At 34.9% G+C, this 13,207-nt stretch overlaps 1 protein-coding gene across 1 annotated transcript; it reads right to left on the bottom strand.

Moving 5' to 3' along the window:
* Positions 1-7,086: 7,086 nt before the first annotated feature.
* Positions 7,087-7,419, bottom strand: LOC131157713 (uncharacterized). Its single transcript, XM_058112051.1, has one exon. It carries the CDS (start codon positions 7,417-7,419, stop codon positions 7,087-7,089), a length of 333 nt encoding a protein of 110 aa, XP_057968034.1.
* Positions 7,420-13,207: the final 5,788 nt, after the last annotated feature.

A 13,207-nucleotide genomic window follows, 5' to 3' on the forward strand; every position in this document is an offset into this window, starting at 1 on the left:
GTTGTAACCACGGTATTCCTCCACCATAAGTGAGGGTAATTAATAAAAATTGGAAGTGTTTTCACTAAGGAAGGGAAATAGGGGAATGGCAAATTTCGAGGACGAAATTTTTATAAGGAGGGGAGAATGTAAAAACCCAAAAAAAAAAAAAAGAGATATAAAAGATTAATAGAATGATTCCAAAAATAATAATAATAATAATAATAATAATAATAATAATAATAAATAATAAAAATAAAAATAAAAATAAAAAAATTAATTAAAAAATTATTTTTATTTTATTTATAAAATATATTATTAATAATATTAATTAAATATATTATTATTATTATTATTATTATTATTATTATTATTATTATTATTATTATATTAAAGAAGCTTCAGGTGGATTCCTATTTTAAATTCAACCCCCCACCTATCATCTATCTTCTTCTTCTTCTCATTCTTTTCTTTTCTTTTCTCCTCCTGCTCCTGCGGCCTCTAAACATTCTCTCTCTCTCTCTCTCTCTCTCTCTCTCTCTCTCTCTCTCTCTCTCTCTCTCTCTCTCCTCTCATTCTCTCTCCCTCTCTCCTTGATTTCGTGACAGATTTTCGCCCGATCGAAAATCCAAAAATACCACTAGACTCCATTCGCTACTGCTGTCATTTCTACCGGAGCGAATCGGTGGTAGGAGCGACGTAAGCGTATTCCCTGGGGTAAGTCATTTCCCCCTTTTTCTTTAATTTCTTGTAAAATATAAGCCCAATTGACGAATGGACACCACCACGAGAATCTAAGGATGATTCTCTACAAGTCTAGTAGGACGGAATTCTCGTGAGGGTGTCGAACCAAAACCCCAAATTTGGGGTGCGGCGATTATTAAGGGGCTTATTTTCAATTAATTAGCATTAATTTAGAAATGCTAAAATATTAAGCATTTGGGACTGAAGTAGGATTTCTGGAATTTAGGGCCCGGGTGAGCGCCGCGGGTCTAATTTTGGGACCCACAGGCAAAACTTGGAAAATTAAGTGGTGATGTTAAATAATAGTTTAAATATTAATTTGAGATATATGGAGCCTAGAGAAGGCTAGATGAGTATTATTTTGGAGAAATAAATTAATTAATCTGGGAAAAATGTAAATTGCAGGAATCAAATTTCGGGCGCCAAGGGCGTGAAATTTTGGGTCCTAAGGAATTTCTCAGTAGGCAGGTAAGAGAATAAACTAAAGCAGTAATTTTCCATACAAATTATTATTGATTATGAGTAAATTTATTTTCAAAAAAGCATATGTTATATTGTGTATTACGAATGAAATGTACGATTGGGAAAATACTGCTATGATGATTAAAATGTATATGTATGTATGAGATGTAAGGAATTCACGATTTTAGAATATGAAGTATGACTTTTAACAGCATATGTGTGGCATGAATATTATTTTATGTGAAATGTATTATGATGTGAAAGATTTTACAACCAAGCATGATTTCAGGTATTATGAAAATATGAGTTATGTTGTGATGGTTTTGACGATTATGTAATAAATGATGTATTTTCAGTATATATATACCTAAAACAATTTTGGCGCGAGGCCATATATTTATGTTATCGGTACGAGGCCGTATCTATGTTTTTGGCGCGAGGCCATATATTTATGTTATTGGCACGAAACCGTATTTATGTTATTGGCGCGAGGCCATGTATTTATGTTATCGGCATGAGGCCGTATTTATGTTATCGGCACGAGGCCGTAATTATATTATTGGCGCGAGGCCATATTTACTATGATTTTGGCACGAGGCCATATGTATGATTTTGGCGCGAGGCCGTATCTATGTTTTCAGTACGAGGCCGTATCTATGTTTTCGGCACGAGGCCGTAATGATGTTACGTGTGATCATGTATTATATGTTTTCACAACCAGGATGTTAGTTTAGTTCAGACCAGGAGCTCGGTACCATAGCTATGGGTTAATTTTGGCACGAAGCCTTATTAGTGCTACCGTCCCACGAGGGGATGGGAGATGGATAGTCGTTGTGGCTTTCAGTAGAGTGTGGACGTCCACCTGGCAGTCCGGACCAGGGTGTGGCGAGCTCATCGTACTTACAGACATATTTGATTCGGCAGTGGTCGGCCAGCCATTGTCGGGTCCCGCCTTCGGGCTGCACAACCCGTCATGGGGGGTAATACATGACACCAGCTAGCTAGTCATCCTGGGTTTGTTTTCAATACTACAGTTATAACAGATGATTTTATGTATGATATGATTTATTAACAGATGTGAAAATATATGTTTACCCAGTACGATATGATTATGTTTATAGAATTATGAAATGTACTGTATACGTACAAATGCATTAAATATTCATGTTGCCACACAGCTGTATTTAGTTTATTTTCCCTTACTGAGAAGTGTCTCACCCCCAAACTTAATTAATTTTTCAGGAGCTCCTGAGAGACTGGTGGGTCAGGGCCGCCGTTAAGCTAGTAAGATTACCCTGTGAGAAGGGTAAGATTTTGTAATAGCATCAGAGTTATTTTGTGTTTGACCCTAGAGATATTTGGATGTATGTGAGGATGTATAGAATGCTCTGGTATTATGTTTTATGATTGGATGTTTGAGATTTTATGTTTACTGCTGCTAGGTTTTCCGCTGTGTTTGACAAGTGTCCCCGCTACCCATGGGTTCGGGTTGATCATTTTATTTATTATGTGATATTTTATGTTAAGAAATTGAGGGACGTTGCAGTACAATAATAGTCTAAAATATACTACGCAATCATAGTTCCGTAAAATATTATATAAGCATGATTCTGTAAAATACTGTATATCATATAAACTATATATCTGTAAAATTATGTATAATCGTAGCTCTGTATGTAAAACTGTATAAGTTATGTTTCATAACTCTCTAGGCTATATAATCATGCTTTTGTAAAACTGTATAACATATTCTATAATATTCCAGTATTTCTCATGCCACACAATTCAATAAAACTCTATAAATATGTTCTGTAAAACTGTATAATTTTCATGCTCTAATCAAATACTATAATATACTGATAAAATGTCTAATAATGTTGGCATAACATGTATTCCCTTTACCTGGTTCATAATTTTCAACTCCCTGAATTAGCACCTATATAATTTTCCAGTCACACAACTGAATTTACCATAATAATTATCACATTCTTATTTTCCCCAACTCCACATATTCAACATTTCTAAACTATAATTTACCTGAACTCTTGGAAATATACCCGCTGTGGTCCTCAACCTGTATCTACAGGGTCCCAAAAATACCCTAATCCCAAAACATAATACCCTAGTTTTACTCCACAAAACACCAGTATATTCCCATACAACACAAAATCTAAACTCATATAAGCTTGGTAATACTAAAAATACCCAAATATTCAAATTTCTCTGGTTTTGGGATGGTGCCCAAGTTGGCCTAACCAATAATCTGCTCCAACAAACTTGAAGAGAATCTTCTCAGGAGTAGCGTGGCCCTTTCGATCGTCAAACCGACGAAGAAAGAAGCCGGAATCGTAGAGAAAAGGAGGAGGAAACGAATTATAGAGAGAGAGAGTAATTTTTGCATGAATTTCTCACTGAAAATTGAGTTAGACCTATTTATAAAATGCATATTTGTCGACGAGACACGTCACCTCGTTGACAAGTCCATGAAGGGAGTTCGTCGATGAACACTTAACCCTCGTCGACGAGTTTCAAGTCCTGAAATCAACCCTCTCAGTAAATTCTCATCGATGAGACTCGTGTCCACGTCGATGAGCTCAAGCCGGATGCTCGTCGACAAGCGTCATGCGTTCGTCGACGAGACCCTATGAGTCCCTTTTGAAATTTCCTTTTCCTCTATTTTCTTTTATTATATAATTACTATAATTCTTTAGGTCTCTACAACTTAGCCATGGCTGGCCTACCACCAGGCTAAGTCAAAATACCTTATCTGCAAGTCCAATTTGCCTACCACAACCTGGCCTGGACTCAAGGGGGTACAACAACTCTTTAAGGCCAAATTGACTTTCCATTACCAACACTTCTCAGTATAGTGTGGTTGCACTATCTCATTCACTGGCTACGATACCGTTCTCTCGTCACATTTGGTCCTTAGGGTTCTCAAACCATATAATGTAATTTAAATAATAAAAATAGTTGCATGATCTCATTTTCTTAACATACATCTTATATCAGTATTTCTAACCATTCACAATTCGGTATGAAATCGTCATTTCACATTTCACATTTCGGTATAAAAATGTCATTTCACATTTCCACTGCATTCATAATTTTTCCATAAATCAGTATAAAACACATTCTCACTGTATAATTTCATAAAAATCCCCAGATTCAATTATGTAATAAAAATAAAACATTCTCATGTCACAGATTTGAATGTTAAATTGTAATACAATAAACTGCTTGGAAAATTATATTTTTGCTAAAAACTAGGTCTGATCACCTCCAAAATTTTATTTAACTAAATATATATATTTTTCAGGAAATGGAGATGATTAACTTACCCTCTTTGGTTTTTCCCCAATTACATATAATAATCAAAACCGTCAATTTCATATGTCTGGTTCATACAGAAAATCATATATAACATTCACGATTCCATATACTCAAGTTTAATTGGTTCAAATTTAAGAAAAAATTGGCATAATCTATTTCCCTTACCTTATCCCATGAGTGGTGTCTACGACTCTCAAAACATGAAATTTGCCCAATTAAAACATTGGTGGCCGAAATTGGAACTCAAGGATATTTTTCTTTCTTCAATTGGCGCAGGTTTGACCGAGAAAATTGAGGAAAGAGAGAGTGTGTGTGGAGAGAGAGAGAGAGAGAGAGAGAGAGAGAGAGAGAGAGAGAGAGAGAGAGAGAAAGAGAGTGTGTAGAGAGAGGAGAGACGCGAAGGGGGAAAATTCTCTGAAGGTTTCCTGAAGCATCTCCATCCTTCAGATTACTTTTATATATATTATAATATAATATTATTATATTATATTATATTATTTAATTAATAATTATTATTTAATAAATTAATAAATTAATTTTATTTTAATTTAATTTTAATTTTATTTATTTATTTATTTATTTTAAGGATTACTACACACCATGTCTTCCATCCTTCTCTGGAAGGTCAGGAACTCACCACTCGTCACTCTGGAATGGTCACCTGGTGTAGAGTGTATGGACTGGGATGACTGATCACCCATAGTAGGTTCTGACTTCGAATTGTTGGACGTGGTCATGATTCAAAGGTCGAAAGAGAATAAACCTCTCGAGAAAGTTTCCACCTACTTTGCCAACTGTTGCTGAATAAAAAGTTGAATGACCTTCGAGATATTTTGTGATCACGATTACCTGAAAAGAAGGAAAGTATGATAGACTTGGAGGACCCGAGGTGTACTCCGGGGGATCGCTCCAATCCCTAAGTTTTGAAAAATCGACAAATAATAACATAAAGTGCCCATGCTTTCTTTATTTTCTCTATTTTGTTTCTCTCAATTAAAAATCGACAAATAATAACATAAAGTGCCCATGCTTTCTTTATTTTCTCTATTTTGTTTCTCTCAATTAAGTTTGTTTTAATTAGAGTTGTTCACATAAGTCTCTCTTATAGTGGTTCCAAAGCCCCAAAGCCCCAAAGCCTTGAGTTACAATGTTATATGGGCCACAACATTGGCCATCTTGATTGAAGCTTGCACTTTCATAAGTGGGCAGAGATACAATAACAAAGAGTAAAAGAAAGAGGTAAAGGGTGCATGAGTTACATGGGCCATAACTCTCTCTTATGGCGGTTTTATGTTTTCTTCAATGACATTACTTTAGATGCCTAACAAAGAAAAGATTATATTACTCTAGATTGAGATTACTTTCTTTAATTTTGCACATTTTTAATTGTTTATTGTATATTAAACATTTAGATATTAAATTGGCCATACTAAAGTTCTATTTTCTAAATAGAACTTTATTTACTTGAATCAAGAATTTTTGTAGACAAATGAAAAAAAGAAAAATGAGAAGCGAACTCAGTTTCCATCATATTTTTCTTTTTATATTAAATATTATTGTAAATGAAATTTTGTTCTAATATGATTAAAATTTTAAAAGAAATTAAACATGGGTGATGCATAAAATCAAATTTTTATTCATTGCTTTGATATATTTTTTATATTTTATATTTTATTTTCTTGATAACCAAATATGAAAAATTAGATTCCTTTATATTATCATTCTTTTTTCCTTATATTTTTCTAGTTCCAAACAGGGTCTTAGAAATTATTTCAATCTCATTAGTAGATTGAAATCACCGCTCATGATACTAAATTGGTGATAAATTGGTGATGGGTGGTCAATTTTTTTCCTATGTATCAACGCTAAATCTATTGCTTAATGACAATAATATATAAATACATAATTACTCTAAAAATATTTAGAAGCTAATTACTTTGTGGGTTTTATGTTTTCTTTAATTGCATTACTTTAGATGTCTAGCAAAGTTAGATTCAAACACTCATTAATTTGACGACTCATGATCTCGAATATCCATGATTTCTTTTGGGGAGACAGAATGAAGCAGGTAAAAAGAAAAGCAATACCCATTCTCGATGCCGGTAGAATTGGTGAACGTCAGACGAAAGAAAGGTCATAAAATCCAGCCACGCCTGCCCGCCGGCGAAACTCCTTCACAGGAATGATTCGCCGGCGAATTTGAATTCACAAAGAAGAGACCTCATCAATAGAGAAGAGGGGTGGGGGGGGGCGGGACAGATCAATCAGTTGCGAAACAGAGATCATGAAAAATAAAATAGTACTCCTGAAGTTAAACTCAGCATCGAGAAAATTAAACCCTTGGTATCACAAATAGTTAGCTGCAAGCAGCTGTAAAACAGAGGCCATGAAAAAATTAAAAGAAACGAACTCCTGAAAATAAACTCTACGTCAAGAAAATTAAATCATTGAAATAACAAATTGTTAGCTACGCAAATTCTTTTCCGGCTAAAAATATCCTAGTACAGTTCCAGAAATTTCCTTCGAATTAAAGAATTTCATGTAGAAATCTTGAACGACAAAAAATCGTCAATAAGAGACGAGGGTTTCGAAGCAGTGCAGGCCATCCAGCTCCAGCGCGAACCGAGGCTGTGCCTTCTTGATCTCCCTCCCACTCCGACCCTTCACCGCCGAAGAAGACGAAGGAGGAGAAGAAGAAGAAGAATCTCCTTGTTCCCTTCTCTTGCAATTCGCATAATCCGCAGCCTTCTCCTCCCCGACGACCCCAGACTGGTTCAGATTATTGTTGTTGTTTTTCTTCTTCTGCGTGTGATCAGTCATGGAAGGAAAAGAGGGCCTCACCATCCTCTGGCCCAACAGGTCGGCACAGAACGCATCGAAGGAACTAAACATCGAATTCATCCTTGCACGAACGAAAACTCACAACTTAACTTTAGGATCAGAAAATATAAACAGGCCAGGCCAGAACAGAGAAAGAGGAAAAGGGTTTGTGGGATGGGTGATGATATTGAAGGAGATGGGGAGGAGAGGTTCGGGTAAGGTTTAGTTATATCAGAAAGAAGAAGAGTTAGGAGGGCAAGAAGACTTCTTGGGCTTGGATTGGATTTGGAATATGCGTAATATATAAAGGAGCGAGGATTCAGGGAAGGGAGGAAAATTAGAAGAAAGAACCCAAAGCCGTCAAAACGGGGTCAACAAGTGAACGTCTCTTCTTCCAACTTGTTCAATGGACCATGGAAGAACGGTTCTAATTTTGAAATGTCACGCCGCCATCACTGGCCGCAGTTCTTTGCTTTTTCTCTTATTCGTTTTTTTTTTTTTTTTTAATGCATAAGAACAAAACACATTAAGAATATGTCAAAAATTTTACAAACCCTAGTTGAGACTTCAAACATTTAATAAATACCCACTATCATTTTTGAAATCTCAAACAGATTTTTAAAATTTTTTAAATCTTAAAAAAAATTTATATCTTTTTTTAAACTTTAAAAAAGTTCAATATCTTCTATCTCAAAAAAATATCATTTATCAATGAGTAGATTTTATTACAGATTCTTTAAATCTCAATTATACTACTATAAATTTGGTGTTATTTTTCATAAATGTCAAATTTATTCATATAACTACCAATGATTATTTTAAAATACACTCATAAAATATTCTTATAATTATATCAAATTTATCCCTATAACTACTCATAATTTTTTTAAAATATCCATATAACTATCTACAATTATCTTAAAATGCTCTTATACTATTTAATTTTTTATAACTATTTACAACTATCACAAAATGCTTTTATACTAGTTAATTTTTTTTTTAATTTTAAAAAATAGAAAGTCATAAAGTTGTGCCCATGGCTAGTATTAATTAATGTTATAGGTTACAAACTCGCGATTAAGCTCCCGTAATAGCATCTTATGATTTGCTCCAGAGTTTGTTGACTCTATGGGTCATATCCTGTTTTGATTATGACAAATACTCAGGTATTTAATGTCTGACAAGTTGATGTGTAGGCTTATTTTGGTAATATCATATGATGGCACTCGGAGACCCGAAGAAATATGAGAACCCTTATTGCTTTTAAGTGTTGCATTTTTTCATTCAATTGGGTCTGTAATAATCATTTATTCCAAGGTTTGTAATAATCATTTATTCTAAGGTCTGTAATAATCTACATATCACGCATGTAGGAACTGGTAAACTCAAGACCTTATAAAGACCTTAGGGATCACCCTTCGGTCGACCGATGCCGGATTTTTTCGATAGTCCTCAAAAGACCTTAGAAAGATCCTAGGTCTCAGCACTTGCACTTAAGATGTCCCCAAAATCACTTATAATATCAGGGAAATTAATTGAAGTGAAAATGGACTAATAGGAAAAAACTGTGAGAGGTCGGGCGACCAAACCCTTGGTGTTCAAAACACCTCAGGCACCCGAACCATGGACCAGTCAACAAGTTGACCTAACTTTGGCAAACCAAACTAAAATGAACACACCATCCACGGTCGACTGAACCGCTAAGCTGACCCCTTTTCACCAACTCAGCCAACCGAACTTTACGTTCAAAATGGCCCCGGGCGACCGAACACATGAGTTCAGTTAACCGAATGATAGACCAAGCAACTGAAACACAGACAGAATGAAATCGCCTTGGTTCAGCATACCGAGCCCTGATTTGGGCACTCGAACGATCAAAAGTGTCTTTTTTGACTGAGTTTGTTTGGATGATCGAACTGTGGTTCAGCCACCCAAAAACTCTCGGGTTGTTTATTTTTACCGAGTTTAAAAAAGGGTTAAACGGGGTTAATATTTTTAAATGGCTTTTAAGCAACACTAATAATAATTACCCCTATGTCCTTATGGTCATAATTTAGCTCATGTCTATATATAGGTCTCATTTGCAAGATTAACATAAGATTAGGGAGTTTGATTAAGAAAAAATTTTTCTAAATTTTTGAAATCCCTTTCTTCATAAACATCTCATATACTCATTCTTTTATCATTCTCTTGCCAAATTTTTTTGAGTGAGTATATCTTGAGAGATCCTACAAAGCTATTACTTTCATTACTTTGATTGTTTGTTGATTTTGTTTGAGAGTTTAGCCAAAGGTTTTTCCCCAGATTCACTGATATTCTTTGTGTGGGCAAACCTTATAGCTAGTGGGTCTTTGCACCACCATTTCAAGATTCACTTGGCTTCTATTGTTGATTGTACAAATATTTTTCACAAGCATTCTTTTCAAACATTTCTTAAGCTACATTTTGAGAAAATCATTTTAGAGATTTTTGTACATCCTTGTTGCAACTCTTTGAAACACTTGTTGTGATTGATTAACATTAATTGTTAGTTTCAAAGATAAATTATTTGCACACTTTTTGAGATTATTGCATATTGACATTTGTAAGAGTGTAGTTGAACACACTGCACAGAGCTTATAGTTCTTACATCATTGGTGTGCATTGATTATACTGTGTTGAATTGTAGTACATAATCTGCTTAGGTAAGAAGCATTTGTTTGTACGCAAATTTTTATATCCTTTGTATTCTAGTCGTAGGCCTGAAGAGAGAGGCTAGCCCTATTGAATAGTCCCAAATTGGCTTAGATTCGGTTAGGAAAGTTAGGTGCACCATCCTGGTAAGGTGTAGGTTGAGGTCAGCCCCACTAATTGGCCAAGTTATAATCGGCGTCGCTCCACCCATTAAGTGAGCTGTAGTGGAATCGTTGTGCTGGTGAGCCAAGGAAGGGTTGTAAGCAGTATTGGCTGAACTCCAATAACATATCATGTGTGCACTTTACTTTTTCGTAATTTATTTTCTGCACGTGTATGTTATTTTATGAATGTTGCACATGATTTAATTTTCGTACATTTTATTTATCTGCGCATTTGGGTTTATGAGTATATAGACAAACCCTAAGTTGAATATTACTGCTGCTAACTTGAACATAGCTAGGAAAAAATTTTAAATACCCAATTCACCCCTCCCCCCCCCCCCCTTGGGAATACACCAAGGCTAACTGAGTTTGTTGCACGTTTCAACACACATACACACACATATGTAAATTTCAAAGAAAACATTTTCTCCCCCCACCCATGCATACAATACCAACTAATGAGACCAAAAAGACAAAAATAAATTATTTTTATTTTTACTTTTGAAAAAAAAAAAAAACCCTAACCTTAGAAGTAATAGTAACCTGAAGTATAAGTAGTCCAAATTAGATACCAGAAGCTTAAAAAAAAAAAAAAAGACCCCCGGAGGGGTTAGAGAAGACAACTTCTTTAGTTAAGCATTGTAGAAAATAGAATCTTATTTACATGGAAATGAATGCTAGATATCCTCCTAACTAATTCAAAATTGAAAGTTGTGATGACATGAAATTATAATAGACACAACTGTTAGCTGAAGCAATGTTTCAAAAAAAAAAATTTGGGTTCTAATAGAAGTTCATTGGGCCTATGGTTCGCGACTAAAGAGTTAAAGTTTGATATATATTGTTAGCCCACAACCTAACAGCTTAAACTTTGAAGTAAAGTGGTAATCTAACATGGTATCAAAGCCACACGATATCTAGCTCTCCGTTCATGTTAACCCCTAGCCCATAGCCTCCTTCCACCTCATCCCTTCTCATATGGTAGACGATGACGAAATTCCAATGAAGTCTGGTGACTCTACCACCACTCCTAATATGCTCCTCTCTCAATTATTTAGCACCAAGATTGTCGAAGCTCTATCCAAAGCTCAAGCCCCGACCATGCATTTGAACCTATTGTGTATCGAATTGCATCAGATTGGATGGTTTCAACTATGTTTTATGGTCCCAAGTTGTCGAGATGTACATCTCCGACAAAGACAAGTTGAGCTACATCAATGGTGAGTTACCTCCGTCATCTCCAACCAACTTGTACTTCTGCAAGTGGCGCACTAACAACGCCATTGTCAAAGGCTAGTTGATCAACTCCATGGATCCGACGTTAATCGGCAATCTCATTAGATTTCCCACAACCAGAATGGTTTGGGATTCTATTGCTACCATCTATTTTGATGGTGGTGATACCTCTCAAGTCAACTCTCCTACGGATCCAGGTAACCTTGGTCATGCCTAACTTAGTCATTGCTACAATGTGAATAGTGGTGCTTGCCTTCTCGACTCTAGGGCCACGGATCTTTTGACTTTTGATCCCGAGAATTTCTCCCACCACTCATGTAGTGATTCAAAAGAATAATTAATTAATTAATTAAAAATTATTATATAATATAATATAATATAATATAACATAATAATATATATAATATAACATAATAATATATTAATATAATATTATAATATTAATGCGACAAAATCAATATCACAAATCCCAACTCAGCATATCATAATCCACCTAGACCCATGGGTACCAGGGATACATTAGAACATAAAACAGAAGCCTAAGCAGTAGGAATCATACAATCATATACATCTCATTATACCATACATCACAATACCAGAGTTACTACAATCATTGTATACATATATACACAACACTCAGCCCAAAAAGATGTCTTAGGGCCATTTTTACAAAATACACCCGACCCTATCAAAATACTTACTCTCCTGGAAGGGCAGATCTACCGTACTAGATCAGTGGGGCTTTACCCGCTCTTCTATCGGGGGCTCTTGAAAAGTTTATAAAATTTTGGGGTGAGACACCTCTCAGTAAGGAAAAATAAACTAATACCAATGTGTGGCAACATGAGTATTCTGTGTTATACATATACCATACAGAACATATTCAGTAACTGTTTTGTCAAATCTGGGAAAGCATATATACCATTAAAACATGGCAGAACATACTGCATTTCATATGTAGTAACCGGGAAAAAAAAATAATAATAAATTTTAATTTAAAAAAATATAATAATAATAATAATAATAAAATAATAAAATAAAATTAATTAATTAAATTAACAAGTAAAATGAATAGTATGATAAGGAAAATATATATATATATATATATATATATATATATATATATATATTGAAGCATGTATATATGTGTGTGTGTGTGTGTGTGTGTGTATAAGTAAGTTATTATGATATGTATTTAATATAAAGGTTAAAGGTATATATATATAGAAAGTGGAAAGCTTCTTCAAGAAGCTTACTTGGATTTTTTTGGAAGTGCTCTCTCTCTCTCTCTCTCTCTCTCTCTCTCTTCTCTCTCTCTCCTACGACTCTCTCTCTTCGATTCCGGGCTAGTTTTACGCCGGATCGACAAACCGAAGCCACCACGACGCTCCTGGCGAAGTTCTCTACAAGTCTGCCAGAGCGGATCGTCAGGGAAACGAAGTTAGATTTCATCCCAAATCCAAGGTAAGGCTTTATATTCAATATTTGGATTTTTGACAGTTGAAGAAAATGATATACGCGTAAAAATACTGAACATTAATACTGAAAATTTTCAGTTCCAGGGTATTGATTGGGAACGTTGGGAATCATCCCTAAGTTGAGGTAAGACCTTTTAAGTCGAATTTGACTTAGTGGTAGTTATAGAAAATGTTGTACGTACGAAAATACTAAACTTTAATTCTGCGAGTTTTCATTTTCAAGGTATTGAGTTGAGAACCTTGTGGGTACGGGGAAGATTTTCTTAGGGGTTTTTCAGGAATCAGGTAAGGGGATAAACTAAGTTAGTTTTGTTTTGA

Source organism: Malania oleifera, chromosome 6 (genome assembly GCF_029873635.1).
Source record: "Malania oleifera isolate guangnan ecotype guangnan chromosome 6, ASM2987363v1, whole genome shotgun sequence".
Taxonomy (NCBI): Eukaryota; Viridiplantae; Streptophyta; class Magnoliopsida; order Santalales; family Ximeniaceae; genus Malania; species Malania oleifera.

What these genes read in the sequence shown, in the direction of transcription:
- LOC131157713 (XM_058112051.1), bottom strand. Translation starts at nt 7,419, where the DNA reads ATGAATTCGATGTTTAGTTCCTTCGATGCGTTCTGTGCCGACCTGTTG.